Source organism: Falco cherrug, chromosome 4, assembly GCF_023634085.1.
Source record: "Falco cherrug isolate bFalChe1 chromosome 4, bFalChe1.pri, whole genome shotgun sequence".
NCBI lineage: Eukaryota > Metazoa > Chordata > Aves > Falconiformes > Falconidae > Falco > Falco cherrug.
Genome location: NC_073700.1, coordinates 95,157,358 through 95,185,225, shown reverse-complemented (window position 1 = coordinate 95,185,225; position 27,868 = coordinate 95,157,358). Strand labels below are relative to the sequence as shown.

Here is a 27,868-nt window from a genome sequence, read left to right as displayed (position 1 = left end):
ACAAACAAAAACCCCATACTGTGGTAGCACACTATATGGCTACTGTAAAGTCATTTTATGCTCATTCTTACGGAGTCATTGGCACAGTCACATAAAGACAGAATGTCCCTTGTGGTACATGACAACAAAATGCAGCAAATGATAACCAAGATAACAAACCAGGCATATACATTTTGTCCTTCATATTTGGTTCACAGCCAATTTAAAGCACATAATCCAGAAATTGGTTGTTTGACATCTCTTTGACAACTCTCTTTATTGAATTTGTAAAGCATAAATAAGAAGACAACAGCATTGTTTTAGATGTACACATTTAGCCATATAAAATTGCCCTGTATATCACGGCAAGATATTTAAAGCACTTCTGTGTAGCAGACTTTTCAAAATTCATATTTAAAAGAACGTTTAATGTTATTGCTAGAAATGGATTCACTGTCAGCAAAACATAATTTAAACAGCCTGATTACTCAGCTATCTGCTTTACCACAACAAAGTCATCCCAAGCTATACAGTACCACAGCGTCATGTTTGCTAGCCAGATTTATTATATTTTCCAGATTCTAACAAGACACAGATATTAAGAAATGCATGTTAATCATTGCCCTAATAAGAACAATATGCAGTTAGCATTTAGGTTGTCACAAAAAATACAGAAGGCGAGTACAGACTAAACGCACTCTAAATTCAATGAAACCAAATCCTTCTTTCCATCAGCGTGTTTCAGTGAAATGGTCACATCCAAGAGAAATTTTCTACTGAACTACCTAAATTTTAGCAGGTATGTCTATATGCTTTCATTAGGCACGAGGCAAAGTAAAATGCCATTCTGACCAGAACTGTGAAAGCAAAATAACCACTGTACCACTTGCTTATGTACCAAAAGCTATGAGCATATAAAGCACTAAAAGCCTGCCCAGGATCTCTCCTCCAGGGACACCAAACTTCCCAGTATTGCACTGTTTTCAGCCAGAGAACTTCTGGAGCAAACAACTACCCAACACATATAAGAGGACAAGAATCTGGCTTTAAACTTATTTGCAAATAATAAATAAAGTGCATGCCTACACTTACAGAATAAGCCAATTAATTTTATTTTGTAAAAGTGCAAAAGCCATCCCTACTCCACACTTCCAAGGGCCTGAAGGTGCATGAAGATTTGGTTTGAATTTTCTGAAGCAAAATATGTGTGCTTCCCGCACTTTTTTGGTTATTTATTTATTCCCCTTAAGGAAACTTTCACTTTCCCAACAGAAAAGGATGTGGAGATAATACGGTTTGAGATGCTGATGGAACAGCAAATAAGGCAGGCATCAATGGAGTGGGTGCAAAAGAAAGCAAGATTGTAATTTTTGCTTAGATTGCAGTGCCTTGCAGCCACGCTGCACAGAGGACATCTCTCCCTCTCCCTCTGATTCCTCCTCCCACCTCCCCACAGCGGTCACACAGCCCTGTTCACTCCATCCGGATCACCTGGCACTGTGAGCACGCTGATTTAGCCTCTACTAATTATACACTAAGAACGGCTTTTTTGCACATCTACCTGGAATTACAAAGGTATTTCCATACTCTTTGAGTAAGGACTTTTGAAAACGGTTACAAAATATTAAAGCTCTTTAGAGTGCAGTATCTCTTAATGTCTTTGCATAGGTTAAAACTAGTATTGCCTTGAAAAATTGGTGCTAAAGTAGAACATGACTGAAACATATCTCACTGCACCCTACTGGAACCCTTCACTAAAAGTGTAGTAAATCCAAGAAAACTGTAGCTTACTTTTTTGGGGGTGTACCTCTCCCTCCTTCTCTTCATTCTCCCTTCTTCTCTTCATTTCACACCATTCTCTCAAGAAACAGAAAATGTATTTTGTGCATGTCGGGTAGCATTATATGAATAGGGCTACTGCCGTTTCTTTTCATAGAGAAAAAATCAGCTCAAACACTAGACTACCAGCTTCCTGAAGAGCAAAAAGCAAAAAACACAAAGCAAAACAAAACCAAGAGAATGGATTTCCATACTTTTGACGTACATTATTCAAACGGGATATTTTTTGGTTAAGGACGAGGTCTTTATACCTTGTGCCCAGGACATATCTCTTTATACCCCTAATACCCAGGACATATTTTCCCTTCCCTTCAAGTCCCCAGAAGTAACAACAGCAACAACCAAATTTAGCTTTTCCTTCTAGATGTTACCATTATCACAATCTGCTTATGCTTTGTCTTCTTGAAAAAATAAATAATGAAACCTTCACAAAAGGAAAATCAGCCACAGCTTACATAAATAGTATCGATAAATATTATCTTAGTGGTAACTATATAATACTGCAAGTGCATCACCGAACAGATTAATGTAATGAAAGAGATCTTTTGTGTTACATATTTTACTCAGTGAAATGTTTATGTTCTCTTTCAAGTGAAAACTTAACAATTCCCAAAAGAGCAATAATAAGCTTGAAAAATCAGGTTAGACGTCAGCAGCTGACTATTAATAACAAACCTCTTGGTTAATATTTGCTTGCTGGGGACAGCCAGCGTCCATAATCAGCATTCATCTTTCATCAGCCTTGCCTGGGCTGTCTGGCAGGTGCTGGGTGGGGTGAACACTGAGGGGTCAGCAATGCCCAGCTGTAGATCAAAAAAGCGAGTGGAGGTTGTCACGCTGTAGTTCTTCGTATAGGTTTCCTGTACTGGGTAACAGTCTTTGACCGTGTAAACACCGACCCAGGATTCCACTGTAACCAAGCAGAAATGGGATTACTTTAGATGACGAGAAAGAATGCATGTGTCACAGCGATGTCAGAGAAAATGGCCACTCCTCAAGCCAAGCCTACAGGCTGGAACTGCCCGTAGTTCTGCCCATGTGCATGGCAGCACCATGAAAGGCCACAAAACTGGTCTAACTCGGACACTGCAATGATCTTAAACCTGTACATGTTGGTGTCAGGCACATTGCAAATCATGATACCATCATGGCATCGGTATGTCACCTTTCCAGTATGCCTCTACTGAAGGGCTGTCATTTCTGCTTAGTTCCACATTTAGTTGTGTTTTGCACAAGTCCAATTTCTCTCATCTCTTGTGCCACTTTCATGTCAGCACTTACTTCACCAGCAAAATAATTAAATGCTTTGCTTTTCCAGAAGGGAAATTTTGGTGCCATTGGCTTGGGTAGCACAGGGGCATTTCACCTTACACTCTGTTCTTGACAAGTTGAAAGGCGTGATTACTCAGAACCTGTGGTCCATTTCACAGTGCTGGGCCTCAGCATAGCCTTTGATACTTTAAAACAGTTTAGTTCCCCCATCTATGTGGGACATCCAATTCCTCCCCATGCATATGAAGTTCTGCACTCACCTACCCAAGGAAGCACTTGTCCTCTGCTGTGCTGGGAACTCCTCCGCACCAGAACTAACAGCCACAGCACCTTACTTCCTCAGCTTCTGGTCCTCTATAATCTTAACTCTCATTCGTACGCTGACAATACTTTAATACAAACAAACACAACCTTGCTCCCATTTTTTTTCCATCTGTCTCAAGCACAGAGGGCTTGTCTCGTTAGAAGAGGGACATTCCCAAACAGGACTCCAGTGCCTCCATCTCCTAACTCATTCCTTGTGTTTACCGTCATCTATTCATATCATTATTATCATGTTATTTTTTTTAAATTCCTATTCCTCTCAGGCATTCCCTGGATCATTATTTCAAGACTACACTCAATGCTGATCTCCTCCATGTATGTGATGTAGGAAGTCTGTCCCTTTTTTAAACTTCAGTTTAATTCCATGAAGTTTTTATCTCAGAGGTGTTCCCTTGCTCTTTCCCCCTCATCCTCTGCCATCACCTCCTCTTTCACCATTACACTGTTTCTGCAATCAATATCATCACGGTGGTTTCCTTTGAATATCCTTTGCTTTTAAATCCCTTTTATTAACGCCATGCACCTCTTCTGTAATCTTTCTTTACCCCTTCCACTGTTCACCACTTCATCCAGTTGTTTTGTATTTCAGATCTCAAAAGCAGAAACTTATGAGGTTAAAATACAAAATTACCTACTTCAATCATAAATCAGTTCCTCTGAGGGTTGTCTGTAACAATTTTTTCCAGCCCCAAGGAGGCTTATTTTCTCTCACTCTGCAGTCCAACATACTTATTTTCTGTCCTTCCGGTACTGTGTCATATGCTGTACCACAATCACATTATCAGAAATAGATAAAGTGTGACATGAAATACACATAATATATCTAAAGAAAGGGTGACAAGCTGAGCAATATTTGAACATACCTCTCCAGGGCATCCTAATATACCAAAACCATTCTGACTTAAATAAGTTTGGGTTTGAGTATCCAGAAATGAAGGCTTCTTTTCCTCAACAAGTCTTGTATCAGATTTTTGAATGAAAATATTAAGGTAAAATATGATGGTACCAAGGTATCTTATGTCTCTGCTGAAAATTTTATAATTTTTAACAAAAACATAATTTCTAGAATACAAGCCAATATTAGATGAAAGGTGGATGGGTAGACAACTTTAAGATATTATTTTTATGAATGATCACACAGAAAAGCACTGGAGATACAAAATACTATAGGATAAAAATAACACATCATTAACTGGATGTATCTGGGTATTAAGTTCCATAAAAATTCCAAAAATACTGGATTTGAAAAACAAAGTTCTTGGACTAAGTGACAATTTGCCTCTTGTAGAATACCAGAGGATGTACTGACCTAGTTACAGAAGTCTAACAATCTTATCCTTAATTTTCTACTTCGTTCTTCCTACTTTTATTCAAGAAAGAAATATTTTCCCCTGGCTAAAAGCTCAGGTTCATAACCAGCCTATATATTAGGTGTCTATAACCATAAGTATTGCATTAGCTGAATAGTGCCACAAATTTCATGGGGGTTTTAAAATAATTTTTATTATTGTCTATGTTGTCAGTAAACCATAGGTGAAATTGAAGCCAATGTGCTAATAAATTGCTATGCATCCAAAATCCATCATACTATACCCTGGAAAATTCAGCCTGCTTTCTTTTATGATGCAGGTGTTCAGCTGCCAAGTGCAAAACTAAGCCTCGCGAGCAGATGTTTCTTACTGGTGTACTGGATAACAAAACTTAGGTGCATATTAAGGATGTTCATTGCTGCTGAACCATATATTGGATGTATTCCATGAGAAAATTTGATAGTAGTGTGTAGACACACACCGACACCTGCTCTGTTTCTATTATGCACACTCTAGTTTGAATGTGTCCCCAGTTATACTACCAATTCTTCTCTAGATAAATATTGGATACAGGCTGCTGGATTCAGATGCAAAATGATGCTGTTCCATGCCAAAATCTAATCTGTATGATATGAACTAAAATACAATCAAGTCCCTTGGACATATTTGATCCTACTGAGATATGAAACATTTTCTTAATAAAATGCATTTATAATAAAATGATAAGCTGCGCACAGGGTAGATTTATTATTTCTTCCAGCAAACTCTATAGAAATATGGAAAGCTGGGGTGAAACATGAATAATTTAATTTTCCCTGGATAGCAGAAATGATAACTATTGAGATGAAACAAAAGCATGCCCATACATTTCCTGGCTGGTTTTCTGTCCGACCATTCCTGTACCATAATTTCGTCTCCAGGTCCCCCAATGTAGTATTGATCTTCATAAGTTGAATTGGCAGGAATATCATATGGATCCCATGGCTCTGTCAGAGCAATCTTTGAGCAAAGCTTTGTGACTTGTTCAATCTGAAACATCACTGCGTCTTTGTAGAGCAATATATACTCAAAGAATCTGTAACATTAAAAAAAAAGAAGTTAATGTATAGTCTTTTTCTATACTAAGCAAGGAGCATTGCTGATAAGTGAGCTTGCCTTTATCTCCTCTGTTTAAGACCATTTTCACTTGCATTAAACTTTGTCAAACTTTGAGAAAGGCTAACGAGTTGGGCTGAAAGTTCCCATGCTGAAAGTCTGCCTCAGCTGACTCTTTCCAAAATAAATAATTCAAGCTGAACTGGTTCAGCCATTTCTGAGAACAACAGAACAACTTTTCTGAGAACAACTGAGAGAAAAACATGTTATTATTCCTAGTTTTGTTTGGGGGTTTTTTGTTATTTTTTTCTTTTTTTTTTTTTTTTAATAACTGTTTCATTAAAAAGCTCTAGTGCCTCTATGTTTTGGAGAAAGAACTCAAAATTTGGCAGGGGAAAAGTTTTTATTAAAAGTTGCCCAGATTTGGCTAAGTTATAACCTTTTGAAAAGATCTGCTTGCATAGGCTGGATAGATTAAATTCCCCATAAATGTGGCAGAGCCTTTCTCTGTGCTGGTTCGATGTGGTATCTGCCATCCTCACAGATGCTCCTCTGTGGCAACCCATGTAGCTTAGTGGGACACACTGATGAAGGGGGAAACACATGGTCTCAAGTGAAGAATTGAGAGGCTCTCCCCCGTAATGGCAAAGTTTCTTTCTGGAAGCCACCAGACTCAAGCAGTAGTGAAAGGAGAATGCAGAGAAACACAATAGTAAGGCAGAGATAAGGAGAGATGTGGAGATCAATAAGGTTGAGAGGTCAGGAGGTGAAGTCAACAAAATGGATAGTTAATAAGGTTTTAAAAACAATCTTATATAGAGTATGAAGTGACCAAGCCCTGTTCTGAGGAGAGATGATAAACCTCTTAATGGACATTTTCACCTAGTTACTAGTATAGTAGTTGAGTTTACCACAAACACTGACTTTGCTTCCATACCTATAAAAAGGAGTTGATATGATCCTTACCTTATAACTGGGGACAGAAACAGAAAGAAACTGAAATAAAAATTTCAGAAGTATCAGCCAGTTTTGAATACGCAACCAGAAACACCAGAAGCCTCACTTCTGCAGGGTACTGAGCATTATCAATCAGATGATGAGTTGTTCAAAGCACAACTCAAAGCATCCTCATGCGTGCTCTGCACCTTTTGCAAAGAAGAGCCAGCAGTCACTCTCTAAACTCCCCAAAACTGTGCACAGATTAGAGGTTTCCTGTGAATATCATGGCTCAAGTATCTATGCTATGCGGTGACTCCAGAGAAAAGGGACAGTATTAATTCCCGAGAAAAGGAAGGGACAGTATTAATTCCCTTGAACAGCTTCATCTTGCCTGTCTGTAATAGTGTCTCTTTCCACCTGTAATTACTCGCTTCATTCATGATGCTGTCTCCATTTCCTGAGGGGGAAAAAAAAATGGCTAGGGTGTCCTTTCAACTGTGGCTTCTTCCACTTCACAAACCTGATGCTAGCCCCTAACAGTATTCATCCTGTGTCATCAGGAAGCTGGGAAGCTGGTGGAAACCACTGCATAATCCATGTAATTGAGGAGATGATGCACAAAAGCAAGAGGGGACCTTCATGGTATTTCTCAACTCCTGCATGTTTCTCTCTGCAGTCTTCATGTTCTTTTAGGGAGGATGTAAAGTTTACATGAAACAGAGCTGACAACAAAATAAATTTACAATGTTATTTGTTGCACTATACAGTTGCATCAGACAGGAATCACTTCACCCACCACTGACACAGAGGCATTTAAATGCTGCGCTATGAAAAGCGTCCGAGTACGGTTAAAAGCATCTGAGCAATATTCCCATCACTTCTTGACAGGATCATTTATCCAGCATGTGTGGAAACACAGGCAGGCTAAATGGCATTAGCCAAATTGAACGGTGATGAAAAATGTAAAAGGGGACAAGGAGACTGACGTGGGGTAAGCTGGGGAACACCTCTCACACATGACCTCGCACAGCACGAGAAGGAGCCGCTTTCCGTGAGGGAGTCAGTCACTGGGATCTTCCCACACATTAGCAAAGACTCACACAGAGAGGCTGACAAGCTGCAAGATTATGTATTAGCTTCCCTGCGGTAAAGCGTTCTCCTGTCCATATCTTAAAATATTCCTGCTTCTGTGATGACTCGTAGTGACCTGAACTCGCCTGCCGTTTTCTTCATCAAAGGCCACTCCACAGCCATGATAAACTACTGAAGAATTCAGTATATATATACTGGTTCTTCATGTAAAGCAAAGCCTGTGACCACGTAAGGGCATACATAACTTTTATATCACATTCAGTCCAGAGAACATACTCACAAGAACACTGAAATACACTTACGTACGTGTTTGTAACCAGGCTCTAATGACTCAACTACTGTTCAGCTGGGTGCCCTGCAGCTCCCATAAAAGTGGGATTGGAAATGCCTTACAGATGAGCCTGTCAATATGTTTGAGATATTTCAGTGATAATACAGTCATTTTGTGAAAGAACAAAAAATAAATATATTAGCAAAGCATTACAAACTACTCAGAATAAAATTTAAACAATTAATCTTTTTCTATTTTAAATCCTTACTTAAAATTTATTTTGCACAGATATTTTATTCGCATTTTTAGCAAATTTTTTTGTGTGCTTTTTTTTTCCTTATCCTCTCCTTTATAAATTATTTCATGGAATAAATATATTTTGTTCTAAATTTTTTAAGCTGTGAATCAATATCATTGCATGAAGGACACATGCCACCCTTACTCCAGCGAAACAGTAGTTTAAACTTTGATCTGACAAATGCACGTATTTAACTTCTAGCACATGGATAGCCACTGTGACTTCAACAGATAGCCTGAACAGTTGCAGAAGGAGGACCACAACCCCAAAAAGCCTACTTTGACTTTGCCATCTTCCATGCAGACAGCAAGGTATGCATTATGAAACAACAATGGAGAGAAGAATTTGACAAATCCAAACAGATCAAACTCATCTCCAAGTGTCTCTCTAGCACCCATTCTGCAGAGCAAGAGGCTCCACCACCTATATTTTTATTCCTGGGAGAGGCAAGTGAACACATGTGGAACAGACACCAGTTGTATGACTTCGTGCACTGCTGGGATGAACTCAGCAGCTACACTGGCATGCCCATGAGATGAGAACTGCAGAGAGCATGGCCCTACTCACTGTGCATGGCAGCCCTGGCTAAGCAGTGAACACGAGTCACACTGTCATTATTCAACCCAGATGTACCTCACATTCAAGTTTTAAAGAGAATTGCTCCTGTGTGTGTCCTGGAAATAGCAAGCACAGAAACCTAAGATTACCAGGATTTGAGTTTAACTGCATATGAAAGGTGAATGGCTAAGTTGTTGTTTTAAAAAGACAACTATTTACCAGCCAAAATTAATAACAAAATATGCATGAATATAAAAAAATCAGGTTTAAAGCAAAATATTTAAAAATAATGTCCTCCTCTTTTTTTATTATTATTTTAATTGGCCAAGTCCTAAGTATACTGCCTGCATTTGTTTTAGGTGCCTGAGATTTCATTGGATGCTTGAGGGGAAGTGCAGAGTCCTGAAAATAGGTCTTGGCAAAAAAAGAGAAGCAGAAATGATTTTTAATGAGGTTGTTTTTTCAGAGAAAATGTAACATATTTGCTGCCTGTGACCACCTCTAATATTATTCTTATAATAAATTCATTCTTTAACTGCAGCTTCAAGAAAGCCTCAACCTGTTCACTACTGTTCACTGGGCACCTTCAAAGAGATCTAGAGAAGTTACTTAGACAAGTTACCCTACTTGCCTGACTGAGATATTTCCCTTCCTTTCCTACCCTATTCCATCCTACCCTGTCCTACGCCTCACACCCTTTGTACACTACACCCTCAGTGGGACTCTCTCATGGTCCTTAATACCTCCTTTGTCTGTGCCTGAAAATGGATAAATTCCAGCATATAAAGATGCACACATGTTTTTTGCTCCTATGCTTTAAAGAATTTCTTCATACTGGACCATATCCTGTGCACATAATTCCATTGACTTTGCTGGAAGTAAATATGTCAGACAGGTGGGATACATGCTGTGTTCAGTACTCTCTTCTCCTGAGCTACAAAAAGTATTTTTCTGAATAAGAGACCAACTGAATCTAATGCAAGGGCAGAACACCGCACCCACACAATCATGAGGCGAAGCACACGCATTGAGGACATACTGCAAGGAGTGGGTGTGCATCCAAATACCATCCTACCTCTGAGATTCCTCCTGAAATTTGGGGAGATAGTTAGAGGTGCCTCCCAGGAGACAGCCCAAATAACATAGAGTCTTTTGGACCTTCATAAATGACTGAAACCAATAAACTTAACTAATGACTTTTCTTTTGAATTGGTTACTGTTCTGCATGTTAGCAATTTGTCTGAAAAAAAGTCATCAGACTCAAGACCATGCTACCAGCTCTGCTTCAGGTACTCGGTCTTCCCTGAGTCCTGCTAAAAAGTGCCCCATGCTGAGGTCCTTCCCAGCTGGCAGTCTGTCCTGCAGCCTGCCCATCACCTAACACATCTGCATGACTCCCAGGGTTTACTTCTGCACTTCCGAAGGCTGCCTTGTGAGTGTCAAACCTAGAAGGAAGGAGCTGCTTGCTGTCCAATTGCCTTTGTAGTGACTCAGAGGAGCAGAGGTGCTGGCAGTGGCATGCCAAGACCCGCGTGATGTATTGAAGCACATTAGACAAGGTCATTTGCTAGAGAGAAGCAAAATAGTGGTCTGAGGTTGAGACTGGGTAAAAGAAATTCCTTGTGTGCTATATCTGGCTCTGCATCATTTCGTTCTGTGGCTTTGGACGAGTAACCTACAGGACCGGAGCCTTAAAATGTTATTCTTGTTATTTATTTTTTGATTGCTGTAGCACTGAAGAGACGCTAATCAGGGATCAAGAACCAGTTGTGTGAGGCATTGTATTAACAACGAACAAAACCACAATTCCTAACCCAAAAAACAATGGAACAATAGTTCTTGTAAAACAGACTTCCCTTTCCTGCAAAGACATACGGGGTTTCAGGCATCCAGGGCTTTAACCTAACCGGTTCAGTTTTCCCAGCTGCAGCTATTGTATCCTTAAAACTCCCACTCGTGTTAGCCAGGACTTGTATTACCTAGTAAGTGGTAAAAAGGATTGAAAAATGAAAGCAAAATTGCATGTATGATTTGTAGCAGAGATATTGTATTACTCAGCAGGGAACAGTATTTGCTATTTAAGATACCAAGTTGAGGTTGCTGCAATTATTCCAAGGCTAACTTTGCTTTCTCTTTTGAGATTAACTAAAAGTTTGAAGCATCTGTCTGCTTTTGTGGTCTTACTTAATTCTTTGCCGGTTCTGTTTGTAAAAAGGCATTTTTAAAGACTGCGAAAGAAGTTAAAAACACTTCTAACTAGAAGAAATTTCACTAAAAATATCCCAAACAAATTCTCTGTTCTGGTGTGCACGGACAGGTACATCCAAATACATAATTCTTGAGTTACCTTGTATCCTCTTAATAACATACCCAATAATAATAGCACTATTTTTCACACATTTCTTACTGAAGAAAGATGTACTGGGAGAATGGGAATCTTTACTCAAAGGATGACTACGAAACCTCATCTTCTCAGCTCTTCAGATTAAGAACATTTTCAAGGGAGCAAAGCTGCCAAGCAGACACGCAGACAGTTGATAAACACTCATCAGGTCAAGAACATTCATCTGCTTTTGGAAAGCTCTGGCAAGCTCATTTCAAAACTGAGAAGCATTCGTTTTTCAATGTATTTCTGGGAACTCCTTTCCTCTTTCCCATGAAGTTTTCGGTAATTTCAGGCTTGTGTTTTTCTTCTGGTGTATCAGACCTCAACAACAACAGTAATTTACCATATTTGATCTCACATGTTTGGCAGTGGTGCTGGACTATGGTATATTGTACAAATACAGTATTGTGCAAATACATGTGACAGTAAATGTAATCTGATATTGTGTAAAAGCAGTATTTTTTAGTCTGACTTAAATCATTCACAGACTGTAAAGCCCTTATTTTATTTTCAAGGGAACGAAGCCCCCTGTATCAGGTATCTAATTAGCAAGGTATATGAGGAACTTTGACAGCACTACCAGTTTCCAAAGCAGAGAGAACTAGTTTACGTCCAGTTAATTATGAGGTTTGTGTAGAAAGAAAACCTCAAATATAGGAATCACAAGCTAGAAAGCCAAATCTACACCAGCTAAAGAGTGACATATTTTTATGACTTCCATTATGAAACCCAGTAAAAAAAATTATGCAACGTCTTATTTTTTTAATTGTTTTCCCATAAATTACATTAGCTAGTTTGGCAAATACTAAGGGGAATTAAGTTCTTCAGCAAGAATGATGTTTCCCCTGCTGTCCCTTTTTGGCTATTTGACACCCCATAATAATCAGTCTGTCCACCAAGTTGCACCCCTGAGAACAATGCATTTTAATTGAAGTTGAAATTCAGGGAAACAATAAAGCATTGTGTCTAAGGAAGTCATGTTTTGCAAGGCGCTAAACGATGCACTGTCCTTAATAGAAAGCATCTGTGTGTTTCCGTAAGTAACGGTATATTCGTGAATTGGAACCCTCTGTAGACAACAGGGTAGCTCCGAAGGAAAGGAATGGAAGATGCAGCCAAAATGCCAGAATGCTTTCCAATGAATCAATGGAATCACCTCTTGGGGAATATGGTGTATACCAGTGGAACCACCTGATATCAAAATATACTTGGGGTCAGAGATTATTCTCCTGTTCTGAGTTTGTCAAAAAGTCTTGCACAGTGAAGCCTTGCTGCCCTGAGTAGGATAATAATAAAGGCCACTGGAAAATCACAGCAGGGCTTAGAGGAGACCAAAGACAATAAGGAAGGCCAGGACTCTCAATATATGCTAAAGAGTTTAGGAAGGACAGAATAATGATGAGGGAAATGACAGAGGTACATTATCATTTATTGTATTTCTCATCCCCTTTGTGGTATATACAGAAGGGAAGTAAATAACTCAATGGAAAGAGTGGATGCTCTAAACTGAGAGGTGGAAATGCTTGTCTGAGCGTGCAATTATATTAAGGCACCCTATGAGCTTGGAAAAATTAAGAAAAAGGAAGCAGAAATTTAACATGTAGAGAGCACCAGAAAAATCATGGTTACAATGACCGAGAGTATCTCAAGAAAAGAAAAGAAAAAAACCCCAACATAAAAGACATACCTCTGTTTTTAATTTTACCTCTAGAGACCTGCTGGGAGCTGGCGGCTCACAGGGCAGCGCCTGGGCAGAGCCGGGCAGGGCCAGAGCAATGGCAGCCAGGCCCCCGTGAAGTGAAACAGGCAGGGTCACAGGAGACCCCCCTCTGAAGGGGACAGAAGGCCCCATACGGGACCGGACCCACAGCTCAGGGCAGCTGCTGCCCCACTGGGGCCCAGGTTAAAGATAGGAAGGGAAAGCTTCCTACCCTGGTACGGCCCTCAGATTACCGTCCATTACGGATTTTTCAGGTAGGCAGCGATGAAGTTGGAAGAAGTAGCCCAAGATCTGCTGTTTGTGAAGGACTGGTGGGTGATGTGATGGCTACAGGCCGTCTCGGGCACAGCGATCACGAAATGGTAGGGCCCTCGATTCTCAGAGAAGTAAGGAGAGGGGTCAGCAGAACTGCCACCTTGGACTTCTGGAGGGCAGGCTTTGGCCTGTTTAGGAGCCTGGTTGACAGCGTCCCTTGAGGGGCAGTCCTGAAGGGCCAAGGGGTCCATGAGGGCTGGACATTCTTCCAGAAGGAAGTCTTAAAGGCTCAGGAACAGGCTGTCCCCACGTGCTGAAAGATGAGCTAGTGGGGAACAAGACTGGCCTGGCTGAACAGAGAGATTTGGCTGGAACTCAGGAGAAAAAGGGAGAGTATATGACCTTTGGATGAAGGGGCAGGCCACTCAGGAGGACTACAAGGATGTCGTGAAGTTGTGCAGGGAGACAATTAGAAGGACCAAAGCCCAACTAGAACTTAATCTGGCTACTGCTATAAAAGACAATTAAAAATGTTTCTATAAGTATATTAGCAACAAAAGGAGGGCTAAGGAGAATCTCCATTCTGTATTGGATGTTGGGGGAAACATAGTGACAAAGGCTGAGGAAAAGGCTGAGGTACTTAATGCCTTCTTTGCTGCCGTCTTTAATAGTAAGACCAGTTGTCCTCTGTGACCTGCTAACACCACTTAGACACACACAAGTCTCTCAGGAACAGATAGAAGCCACGCAAGGGCACTGAGGGAGCTGGCAGGAGTGCTCACCGAGCCACTTTCAATCATTTGTCAGCAGTCCTGGCTAACCGGGGCGGTCCTGGTTGACTGGAAGTTAGCCAACGTGACGCCCATCTACAAGAAGGGCAGGGAGGAGGATCCAGGGAACTACAGGCCTGTCAGCCTGACCTCGGTGCCAGGGAAGGTTACGGAGCAGATAATCTTGAGTGCCATCACACGGCATGTGCAGGACAACCAGGTAATCAGCCAGCATGGGGTTAGGAAAGGCCGGTCCTGCTTGACTAAGCTGATCTCACCCTATGACAAGGTGACCCGCTCAGTAGATGGGGGAAAGGCTGTGGATGTCTACCTGGACTTTAGTGAAGCCTTTGACACCATCTTCCACAGCATTCTCCTGCAGAAACTGGCTGCTCATGGCTTGGATGGGTGTAGTCTGGGTAAAAACCTGGCTGGATGGCTGGGGCCCAAAGAGTGGTGGTGAATGGAGTTAAACCCAGCTGGTGGCCAGTCACAAGTGGTGTTCCCCAGGGCTCAGCACTGAAGCCAGTCCTGTTTAATATGTCTATCAATGATCTAGAGGAGGGGATTGAATGTACCCCCAGTAACTGCAGATGACACCAAGCTGAGGGGCAGTGTTGATCTGCTAGACGGCAGGAGGCTCTGCAGGGGGATCTGGACAGGCTGGACTGATGGGCCAAGGCCATTTGTATGAGGTTCAACAAGGCTCAGTGCTGGGTCCTGCACTTGGGTCACAACAACTCCACCCAATGTTACAGGCTTGGGGAAGAGCAGCTGGAAAGATGCCTGGAGGAAAAGGACCTGGGAGTGCTGGCTGACAGCCACCTGAACATGAGCCAGCAGTGTGCCCAGGTGTCCAAGAAGGCCAATGTGGCCAGAAGGACTGGGGAAGGGATCGTTCCCCTGCACTGAGCACTGGTGAGGCCACACCTCGAATCCTGTGTTCAGTTTTGGGCCCCTCACTACAAGAGGGACATTTAGGTGCTGCAGCGTGTCCAGAGATGGGCAACAAAGCTGGTGAAGGGTCTGGAGCACAAGTCTTATGAAGGGCAGCTGAGGGCACTGGGGTTGTTCAGCCTGGAGAGGAGGAGGCTCAGGGGGGACCTTGTTGCTCTCCACAGCTGCCTGAGGGGAGGCTGTAGGCGGGGGGTCGGTCTCTTCTCCCAAGTAACACGTGACAGGACAAGAGGAAACAGCCTCAAATTGTGCCAGGGAAGGTTTAGATTTGATATTAGCAAAAGTTTCTTGACTGAAAGCATTGTCAAGCATTGGAACAGGCTGCCCAGGGAGGTGGTGGAATCACCACTCCTGGAGGTGTTTAAAAACTGTGTAGATGTGGTGCTTAGGAACATGGTTTAGTGATGAGCTTGGCAGTCCTGAGTTAACAGTTGGATCTGATGATCTTAAAGGTCTTTTCCAACCTATATGATTCTGTGATTCTAACTGTCAGATTTATCTGGAGTTTTCATACCTTTCTGAATCAGGCTCAGAGAAAGGATATTAAATTGGATGTTAGCTCTGCCTCAGTATGATATCTATCTTACACATCAGAAAGGCATAGCAGAACGAGGTCCCTAATCACAAATAACTACACTTAAATAATCTAACTTTTCCAGACATTTACTTTGGAATAGAAGAATAATAAAAAATAAACACTAGTTTTTCAGCTAGGACTGGACACTGCAGCTTCTTACACATTTTAACTTTTGTGTAAAAACAGAGACGGATCTTCAGAAACCATGAATAGGGACTGTAAGAAATTCAGGAGATCTATATTGTTCTTCATTGAGATTGTAAATCCCATCATGTGTATACTTGGCCAGTTAGTTGCTCTTCAGTATCCATTCCTGTACAAAAAGTAATCACAAAGAAGTCTGAGGCACAGATTGCCCTTTGGAACACATGGGGAGTAGGTCCCTATTCTGATAAAGCAAACTTTTCTTTCACTATGGAATATTCCCTGGAAAAATTTGTGAGGATACGTGCTTGTACCAGATTACTGCCCCAAGACATAATGATTTCCACCTCCCATCCGCAATGATCTCCTTAAGACGGATGATTCAGGCCTTTCAGGTATCTGTCCAATGTAAAAATATGAAAAAACACCAGGTCTGTTTTCAAGGGAGTTTGGAAGTCAGGCCAGCTAGGATAATCAAACAACACAGTTTGAAAGCTAAGTACACTTTAACTTTCTAACATCTTTATCCAAAAATTTGAGTATAGCTTATTTTTAAAGAAACTTTGTGAAAGTTGGAGATTCACTTCACTGGAAAAAAATGCAACCTGAAGTCCTGGCACTGCACTTCATTCTCCCTCCCCACCTCTGATGTAAAAACAACCTCTTCATTTCATCCAGAAGTCTTTGTGCAGGTCTTTTTCTTCTGCCTTCAGCAGCTATCAATCAAATGTAATATTGGTTGCCGAGTGTGTAAATTAGTGACTGGATTCAAATACAAAGCGTTGGCATGTTAAAAATCCAGGTAGAGCTGACAAAGTGTGCAAAATAAAAGGATTACAGGAAAGAACGTAATGTCTGTGTGAGAGAAAACATATCATTAGGGACAGATGTCAATTGCTCAATGGTTATAAAGCAAATGGCATTTTGAACACTTATCCATTGAGATGTGGTACAGTACAGTGTAATGATTTAGAAAGGCAAGTTTATGGTTCTAGGTCAATTAGAGGGGTCATTTATTCTGTTCTGCTTAGCCCCGATGAGGTCAGAAAGGTAACGCTGTTCCTGGTTCTGGATGCCACTCTTAGGGGAACAAACAGTCAAGATATAGTCCAGAGAAAAGCAAGAATGGTGCAATATTTAATAAACAGGACCTATGAAGAAACTGAGCATGTTTATTTACAAACAGAAGGCTGAGGTAGGACACATAATAAGCTGACCAGTATATAAAAGGCTAAAAAAGAATGCCAGTTGTTCCCCATCTTACCTGAAGGTATCACTGGAAGAAAACAGCATCATTTTAAGCAAAGAGGGTTTACTTACGAGATAGTCTGAAAACGTTTGTGTGTGTGTCTTCTTACATTCCAGGTTCTACAAGAACCAGTAAGAAAACCAGGGGTCAGAGACATCCCAAATAAAGCTTTGCTTCTCCAGGATGGAGGAGCAGGTTATATGGCGACTCGGATACCTTCCCAGCCTTACATGTAGGTGATGAGAGAATACCGATGGCTGCTCATCTCTTCTGGTAACAGACAACCTTAAGCAATTAGTTCTGACATTATCAGTTCTCTGTCTTGGATCCTTGGCACTGTTACCTGCCCAAAGGTGGTGAACAACCTTCGGGGATCACTTTCTGAGACCTCTCAAAAGCAACAGCGGCAACTCTGCCTCCTCTCTGAGGAGCCTCAGCAGAGGGCTGAGTCTTCATCTTATTTCACACGGGGAGCCTGGGGATTTGAAGGATGGTGCCATCTCCTGCACACTGATGATCCTCAGCTGTTTGCTTTTACAGTTAATCCTAATTACACCACCACTTTGTTATCAGTGCCTGACGGAGTTAAAGCCAAGTACTGTCTAAAATCAGGACCAGGGAGATAGGATTCAAATGATACATGCTCAGCATTCAAAGGGAATAATTAAAAGGTTGAACTACCAGTTAAAACTGCTCTTCACAAAACTGGTTTATTTGGTCCTCTATTGAGTTACTGGGCTTTTTCTTACAACTGTCCAGTAACCCACAACTTCTCTGACTTTTTGGGGGACTTTCAGCAGTCAGCACACATACACTGCTTGTAGGAACCCTCTGTAAGCAACATCCATGATGCATTACCAGAAACTGGCAGAACTCAGTATGTTCTTAAATAATCAGCTGGACGGGAAATACAGGAATAATTAATAGATGAATACGAATCTCAAAACCTTTCTCTTCAAATTATTAAGTATTTGCTTTAGGGTACACATTGGTGTATTTGATGCAGAATATTTCATAGATTATCTGCTTGTCCAGCACAAAAACAACAGCTGCTGAAGACACAGCAATCAGCTAAAGGAAGCATGGCTAAGGATACATTTCTATTTTTAAGAATGTTTATAGCCATTTTAATTGTATTAAAAACTGACACATTTATTTTTCATTCAAGGACAGTTCTAAGAAGCAGTAGCAGGGAGGGCAAGACCTGTAAATAATATTGGTATAAATATACTGCACTGGCACAGCTGAAAGTTTTCCATTACTCAGGAAAAGGTCACTAGACCTATTGAACATGTTTAGACTACCCATGCTGCTTAAAACATGACAGAAATAGCTTTACCATTTAGCATCTGACACAAATACAAACTGAAGCCTTTAGCAAACAGTCTGCCCAATTTTGGGGTGTTTTCCTGACACAGAGCCCAGTGTTCATACATACACTGCCAGGGAGCCGTAGTTTTCTTTCAGCTTTTCTTAATTAATATGAATTCAGAACTTTTTTACATGCTAGAATTATCTTCCTTTACCATTCCTATAACCATAACAAGTATGAAAATAACTCTTGTTTTTAAAGTACAAATGACTTCATAATTATTTAAAATTTACACAGTGTCTCACATACGCATACTGTAGTATTTTGCTGTTTTTAATTGTGTTATTTGATACATTTAATGGGCAAGACTTTCAAAACTGACCACTGATTTTGAACAGCTTTATATTTTGGATGTTCAACATGGAGATACTTGAAAAGGGCAGATTTTCAGAGAGACAATATTCGGTATTTTCTAAAACTCAGGGTGTCGTCGCAACCATTGAAAAAATCAAGGTGCCCAGCGTTACTAGACACCTTGTTTCTATTCAAAGACTGCATAAGAAACTCCTGAATTCTCTCTCCAGAGAAATGCATCAGCAGAAATCCCTTTTCTGCCCATCGGATTTTCCCTCCCATCTCTCATGCTACCCCTGGCTGTCAAGAGACAATTGTTCTTTCCACATCCTAACAGCAGATCCTCATGTAACTGCCGCTGTTTACAATTGCCACCTGCCAGCTATGTAATTAAGAGATAAATCTGGCTGTATAACTCCTTCTCCAAAATTACACATCAACCTGACCCAAACCCCTGTGAAATCAGCCATAAAAGTTTCACTGATTCTTACAGATGTTACGTCAGGTGTTTATTACCTGTTCCATTTAGAAGAAAAAATAAGCCGAAAAATGTTTAAAACCTCACACAGCCATCAACTTACCTCAAATGGGCAACCTGAGGATGCTGGAAGGCAAACATAAAATGTTTTACACACTCTCAACTCCCCAAAATTTATTTCCACAAGTTTAAGTTGACTTTTGAATATCCTGGCTGTCATGGCTTTTTGTTTTCTTGTTTGCTATGTCTCTTGGGGTACTTGCTCATGCAGGTTTTCTGCTTTGCATTAACCCTGCAGTTGGACTCATTCAGGGAATAGGGAGGTGATTTCAGAGGGAGCTGTTAAGGAGTAAAAAATCATAGAGGAGACTCACTCTGGCCAAGACAGTGATTCAGCTGCTGCTCATCGCTTCTTACGAAAAGTATCTGTGTGGAGGTATGCCCAAAGCCCTGAGCAAGTCCAAAGAGGAGACCTGTGTGATCACTTCTCTCACCCTGGAAATCCTACCTATCCTTACAGCCTTGCAGGGCAGCAAGCAAAGGCTGTTTTATAACACACTCGTCGTGACAACACAGTCCACCTCCTCCAGAAAACTGCTTATTAGTGCTGCCACACGTTAGGCAGGAGGCTGCCTGGCCAGAGACGCGCTGCTGGGCTACCGCGGGTCCCCTTCCCAGTGGCATGGGTCAGCCCTTCCCAGCAGAGCCAGCCACCCTCCATCAAGTCACTGCGCTTGCTGCTGAAACAAGGAGAGGAGCAGAGCAAGGAAAAAGTCTCTTCTGCACCAGCCAAGCCCCATGTTGTCACTGCCTGCCCCAGCCCTCTATAGCAGGTGTATCTCAAGTGCATTGTAGCTGGAGGCTGCTATGAAAGCTGAATTTCTACATACACTGCTTCAGTATAAACAGTTTCGGCGAATGATTTAAGCAGGTATTTGTCTTTCTATTTGATGCTTGTTCATACCTGACACTCATTTCCTTGCAAACATCATATGCATATTGTAATGATGAGATGTCCTCTTTTCGTAATATTTTAAGTGACATTTTAAAAATACAAAAATGATCTATGGATTTTTACAGCCTGAAACTGTATTTGAATAATTGGGAGGAGGATGAATTACAAAGACCAGACTGATTATAAATGGGGGCAGCAATTGCAAACAGTAGATAATTTATTAGCCCAACATAGAGGAGAATAGTGGATATTTAAAGAATGCTTCCATGGTTTAAAAAAAATAATCCAAAGGACATTGAACACATTGAACAATGTTTATAGTTACTATCGCTACGGTATATAAGCATCTCAGTTACCATACATATCCTGCAGAGATGTAATACAAGTTTTGTACGTGAATTTTTCCATTCTTTCAGAGGAAGGAAATTCAGAGAACCAAACTGTGTTTCAGATGTGTTAGCCTTCAAAAAAATGGTAAGAGTGGAGATTCCAGTCGACCCACCATGGATCCCTTTGCCAGACTCCAACTAAGCAGTTGTGGTACCTACATTTGGTGGTGCCTTAAATGGCAGCTCGTGCCTTCGTGCCAGACTGTATATCACTTTGGCCTGACGACTATATTAAGCACAACCGATGTGACAGACTAGGTAACCTGAATGTATCTGAATTACACTTAATTTTGCCTCCATCTCTTATGGCCAACTGTTTTCTATTTCAGAAGACTAGATTATTTACATTAAGGATTTTGGAACTTGAAATAACCTGCCTATGAGGTATGTATGTTGTGAAATCACCTGCTCTTACAGGCAATGTAACTAATGAAAAATTAAGATAAATATGTCAATAAACAAAGAATATGTATCAGTGTAGTAAGAATCAATATCTATGTGCTTACATTTGGTTTTGGAGACAGGCAGACCTGAAGATAAGTTAAAAAAAAATAGCAAGTCTTTCATCTTCTACTATGTTGAGGCAGTTAGATGGTCCCTTACATTTTCACTCTTCAATAAAAAGGAGGACAAACAAAATGAAAGGGGGGTCTCCACTCTGACACCCTTATCTCCTTTTACTCTCCCTGATACTTTAATAAAATAATACTTTAAATAAAAAAGTACAGGAGACACCACACACCTTCACAGTTTATCAAGCACATTACCCAATTTTTTCCCTATTGTTCTCTTCTGGGACAGGTAGGGTAGCAAACCAGTCTGGCTTTGCCAATCCATGTACATTTTTGTGCCCAGGTATTTAAAGTAATACAAGGAGGCATCCAAGTTCCCAGATGCCACCACAGAGAAGAAAAGAGAAATTTATTTCTTGTACAGAAGATGTAGGCCAACAAATCTGGATCTAACTAAATAGTGATACATCAATTTGGGAACTAATTGTAGTAAGAACTCCTTATCCTGTATGGAACTCTGCTTTCCAAATAATAAACAGCCTCTGAGAATTACCATAACTGCATAGCGTGAGTAAACTTTCCAGTGCTGGCTGCCTAAAAGTATGGCAGAATCATAAGTTTCCTGGCAAGAAAAGTATCTGAATATGATAAAACCACAGTTGCAAATGGTATTAGGAGATACTGAAAGAATGAAAATGAGATCTTTCTTTGCTGAGTTCACTGTATCAACTCTGTGCTTCATGTGAGTGTTCAAAAGCCTTTCGCACTGGCATGCACAAAACTGCCCTTGGAAAACTTTGGGGAAAATCTGGCTGTTGCCCCTCAGAAACATTAATTTCTGAAACAACATACAAACAGCAGGTTTCCAGACAAACAGACTATTTAAGGAGAAATTCCCAGCTAAACTTCATACAGGTCTCACACAAGCTTTCTTGTGTAGGGTTTCCACCAAAATAAATGGCAAATGCCAAGCACACCACATTTTTAGGAACCCTCTTATCTGCTGAACCACTTGATTCTCAGATGAAGCAGCAATCCCCATGAATCCCCACAAAGAACTGACAGAAGGACAGCAGATAAAAGTTGCTAAGTGTGGAAGAAAGGACAGAGAAATAGATGAGCAACATCAGAGACTGAAATCTCAGTGGAAGATCTTGTAAGTGGTTGTTGTCATTGCTATCTTACACCCTTTTTTTTTTTTTTTTCCTGCAATGATCCAAGCTCAGAATAAGAAGAGAGCAGAACAAAGGCAGAAGCTTCTGTTCTTTATCTGGATGGTAAGTGTTACCATTTTGTGGCGGTGTTTTGGGGGGGGTTTATTCTTAGACCATTAAAGCCTTAAGCAAAAAGTCAGTTCTTAAAAAAAAAAAAAAAAAATCTATTAGAAAATAGTTTGCTCCCAACAGACAAACTGAGATATTAGTTATAGATGTCATAAAACTTTTCCTGCTTTACTGCTAACTCCAGTAAAGCAGCTGACAGTGTGTTTTGAACATACACTCCAAAATATGAAATAGTATTTGGCAATAGCTATAAAAGAGCAGATTCTGAAGAGCACATTACTGCACAAGTCAATCAACAGGGGTCAGTGAAGCCATTTTTGGAATAAATTACTTGTGAGCTATTCAACCAACCAAAAGGTAAATATGCAGGGCGTTATTACAATGTTATTTTTTAAATGGAGTAAAGAAACAAGGTTCATCATAAATAGCCTTGATACGGGATGTTGCAATACATGTGGTAATTTTGGTCTTCTGCATTGTTTTGCTATCAGTCACAATATCACATTTCATTATGAACTGTCCTCAGGATAAATAATACATGTAGAAAATAAGGTATCTACTAAGTATGCAATATTACCTTCCATTTGAGTTGGGCAAATGAGTCTAATGAACTTAAGGATAAGCCACTTCTCGGATATTTCATATTAAAAGACAATTTCAACTGCAACGAAGAGATTACTTTTGCTTATAATTTAGGGAAGAGCTAGAGTAACACAGCCTTCTAAGATCCAAAAGAAGGCAGCAACTGAAATTTTTACTATTCCTCCAGATTTCTACAAACTTTATGCGCTTTTATACCTGTAGCTTTTAGATGGCTATTGGGGGACATTTGGGTTGAATCAGACACTTACGCAGTTCTACATGTATTTCTATTAATTTTTGAAATGTTCTTTTTTTATTAAAAAAAAAAAAACAAACCAAAACCAAAAAACAGACAAAGCTCCAGATTCAGAATAATCTGGCATCAATGATATCTAATAATCCAAATCTCTTTATCTGCCAGAATCTTACAGGTTATTTTTATCTGACAAGAAATTAATAATGTCCCAAGATCACTCAACCCTGCGTTGTTTTATATGCAGAAGAAATAAGCTGTACACATGCCGTATGGCATCTGCACATATTGCCAGTGATTTTTCCATTACTCTTCCAACACGGCAGTGCATACCACTGACCCTCATCCACAGGCGTGATTGACTGCAGTAATTTCCAACCTATGCATCCCGTCTCTTCTGCTCCTCTGACACGGAACAGGGGTGGCAGCACAGGGGGATCCAAGTGCCAGGCAATTATTAAAACAACAAGGAGCTATTCAGCAGGGAAAGGAAGAAGGCTGGATGCAAGTTCCCTCTGGGATGGATTTGGCCCACAAAATAGATTCTGGATGATGCCAGAATGAAAGGGTAAATTTCATAAGGAATGAAAGGGATAAAATAGGCTTTCATGGAATGAATAGCTAAGTAGCTCCCAAGACATATGAAATCTCAGTAGCCAAAGACTGAAAAATCATAATAACTACAATGTGAGCACTATACAAGACAAAAGTGCCTGCCAAATTCATGTTCTGATGCCAGAAATTCTGAAAATCATGAAAATCTGAAAGCAAAATCTGAAAAAGCAAAAATATGGTCATTGCTAAGTTATGGGAGCAGCCGTACTGACTGTAGAAATGTCACTAATGCAAGAATTGCAAAAATTACCCTTGTCTTACTCACCTTTTGTGGTACAGGGGAAGCATCTTTTAATAACCAAGTGGGACATAAAGCCAAATGTGTGCACATGACCTTCAAAAGAATGATTAAACTGATTCCCAAAAAAATGTTTGTCAAAGATCTATATTTATAAAAGATGAGAAAAGAAGGACAAGTTCAGATGAAAACAAGTGATTCTTTCTTTCTTACTACCACCTGTCATAAATTACGTTTTGGACAAGGACAGTTATGCTGCTGTTGGAAACCCCTAATTTACTCCTGGGTATGAAAGTATAAAAGGTACCAACTCCGGAAATTAATACACTACTGGAAACAAGGACTGTCTCACATGTTGAGCCTTCTGTACTTTTATGCATGGGAATAAACTCGTGGCAGAAAATCCCGTCCTTGACCTGTGACCCAGGTATCACAGAGTGACCACGATAGAGGCAAAAAGCTGTCCTCTGAAGTGTCGGGGGGGGGACGACACAGCTTCCCTGTGGAATCTATGATCTCTTGTCAACACACATGCATCTCCCCCAGGGCCATAAAAGTGAGGCAGTAAACAAAAACAGCTGAAAGAAACAGGTCTGCTTGGCAGGGATGAGGAGAAATTTCACTGGCCAGTGGTACCTTCAGGTTATGCAACGCCATGCTGGGCATAATGGTCCTTATTCTAGAAGAGCCAAAATATTGCACAAGGTAGCCCTGTTCCACTCAGACATCACCCCCTCCCCAGCACACCAGACACTATACCATGCCTTAAAAACACTTTGGAAGAGAAAATAATTTCCCCTTTGAGTTAAGAAGGGCAACAGGTAAAAATACTTTGAGAGAGAGAACTCGGTAAGCTGCTAAGCATGCAATTCCTTGCAGATCTACCGGGAAGGCCAACCTGAAGGTCATCTGAGATGGGGATGAAGTTGGCCCACATGAGGGTTAGAACCTGGACTGCTGCTGCTGCAGTTACACAGATCCACAGCCCAAAAGTCACTTGGCCAGACGGCCACAAGTCCACTTCTCCAGAAAGCAGGCCTAGCACGACAGGCATGGGAAAAGACTCTTTCCTCCAGCCTTTGCACAGATCTGTTGCCTAAGTCCTGGCTTGAGAGGAAAACCCCATCCTATTTTCTACTGTGCTCATCCCTGAATTGTCAATAGTCAATTTCTAAGACTGCATCAGTTTCTAATCTTACACATTTATTTACATGCATCTTATTCCTACTCCTACATCTTCATGACACGTGGCCACTGTGGCAAGTATTCTTCTTTCCCAAAGCTCCTTTAAATTTAACCTTCTCCCATGTCATGTGACAGAGAAGTTTATTTATGCTTTTTCGGCATAACTTGGTATTATTTCTTATGCCACTTTCCTTTCCTAGATTGAAATATCTATTCATGTCAAGTTTAGCCATCAGCTCATAGCAAAACAGAGAGGAAGGAAGAATAGTTGAATCCTAACCTTTCAATTCTGCATCAGCTAATGAGCTGGCATACTGATAAAGGCATAAATTATTTCCATTTCACTGACTTCACTTGTCTATGAAAATGTGATGCAGTTGAAAACCTGTCCCATACAGTTAATAAGTGGACAAGCTTGTTGATACACAGAACGAATCAGTTCTCTAGCTGGAGAAGAAAATTTTCAGAGCAGGATGACCTCTGACAGGAAAAGAATCACAAGAAGGGCATCCTCTGAACAAAATAATTAACTTATAACCAATAAATTCTCATGTCACATGAACAAATCAATAGCAATACTAACTAATGAACAGCAGTAGTGCAAAAATTAAGTACATTAGTGAAGGTTAAAAAAAAAATGTTCTTATAATTAAAACATCCTGCCTTCTTCCCTGAACACTTCCTCTCCTCTAACTGGCAATCACCTACTAAAATTCATCCTTGCAAGTACCAGCAGAGGCAGGGTGTGGACCAGATTCAGAGGCACAGGTTTTATCACTACATCTTCCAATTCCACTCACATGACACAACACTAAAAGCTGTCCGCCACAGTTATACCATTGCTGTCATCAATACAGCTAGAGGCTGAGTGATGGTTTCAGTTTTGGCAGTGTGGACCAACCTCAGGAATTGAGGCTGAGTTTGAACTGGAAACAGGCAAATGCATTTCTTGTACATACCTCCCACGTATGTTACAAATGTGCATTTAATGTAAAGCCCTGGGATGAGATCCTTGTGCCAAAGGCAAAATTCTCATCGACTTCACTAAGTTTGCAGCCCTGAGTTACTAAAGTAAGCAAAAAGGAAGGGAAGAATCTTTCATTTGTTAACCCAAACTCTTCAGCTTTTCAGTACGGTCTCAACTGTAACATACACAGCCATCATACTCAGAACCCTTCTCTTTCTGGCATGTCAAGAAAAATACAGTTCAACTGCATATGGAAGATAAACCATGGGACTGAACAATCCAGCGCATCCCCTGATCTTAGCTCTTTCCAAACTCCAGGATGCAGTAGTACATCCTAAATCCTGCTCCTGGGAACATGCCACAGCCCCTCCCCAGCTGCTGGGACAGTACTGGAGCATATTCCCTCCCCCAGAAATGAAGGGACCCCAGATAACACACACCACTCAGCCCAGGGACAGCTACAAGCACAACAGCAAACTGATGGATTCACATCTTCGGGAAGAAACCATGACCTAAACTACCCTATCGTGTCATGCACTGCAACTGCAGTGAACCAAACTGAATGGGAAGATATGGAGAGCCTGCAGATGGGAAAGATTCTAAAGGGTTATAGTGTGTTATTAACTTTATTAAGTTCTTGACCACACAAACAGACATGTTTCTAGACTTATTTCAGTAAATGCTCTCTTGAATACCAAAATCAGTTCTAAATTACTGGCCCTTTTACATTAAGGAGATCTGGATCCTTAACTTAAACAGATTACAAATTGAAGGACTAATGCATCAACTGCTAAAGTGTCCTTTGCAAGCTTTTATCCCTCAGATTTCTCTGAAAGCAATATACAGTCAGTTTTCTTCTCAGCTCGCTGCAGTGCAAGATCAGCCCTAAATTAGAAGATTATAGTTTAACCTTCAGAGGAGATACTTTTTCAGACAAATGGCACTTGGTCCTGTGAGAATAGGTGTGATGTTGCCAGTTGTGCCATCTGAATTACGTCAGGCCTCAAGCTGAATGAATCCCAAGTTAAGATCATGAATATAAAGATTTCTTTCATTGTGTTTGTTTAGCTGTGCAATCACGTCACCATCAACTGTCTGTGTGCTGTCTGCAAGCACAGAACAAATTATGAACTTGAATCTCTCTCTATTAATCTACACTCGTAAGTCTCAAAAAAAAAAAAAAAAAGTAAAAAATCCCTGAATAAAAATGACAGTGATTTATCTTGTGAAAATGTGAAAACACTGGTCCTCTGGTAGAAGTTACAGAAACGTAGGCATATTATATCTTCAGTGCAGTTCCGGTCTTGCTTTAAGTTTTCACTGTAATGGCTGACAGTACAAAATGAGCCATAAGTTTCAATGCAAATGCACATTATTCCACATAATTCAAATAGACAAAGAAGAGATGATAAGGGGGAGCAAGTATTCCCCAAATTTAAAGGATTCAGATGGATAAAAGGCTTAAGCCAATATACACTAGTATCAATAGCAATACGGTGCCAGTGGCTATCATTTAACAATGTTTTTTAGAAAAACAAAACTTATTGATGAGAACTTCTATTTTTTTAAGAACATCCAGTCAACAATATCTATAGTGGATGTCATAGTAATGACCCCATTGAGTGTCTGACAGCGGTTTCTAAGCACACCAACCAGCACTTCAGCAAATTATCAATTTGGGGTCACTTGACACTGCTTATTTACATTTTC

The 27,868-nt window shown here is 40.5% G+C and overlaps 1 protein-coding gene across 1 annotated transcript in view; it reads right to left on the bottom strand.

Moving 5' to 3' along the window:
• Positions 1 to 239: 239 nt before the first annotated feature.
• EPDR1 (ependymin related 1) overlaps positions 240 to 27,868 on the bottom strand; it is a 35,996-nt gene continuing 8,367 nt past the window's right edge. The window contains exons 2-3 of the mRNA XM_055710023.1: positions 5,591 to 5,799; positions 240 to 2,728 (exon numbers count right to left, since the gene is read on the bottom strand). Of these exons, the coding sequence (XP_055565998.1) occupies positions 2,538 to 2,728; positions 5,591 to 5,799 (400 nt within the window). The 3' untranslated portion in view covers positions 240 to 2,537. The remainder of the gene's footprint in view (positions 2,729 to 5,590; positions 5,800 to 27,868) is intronic.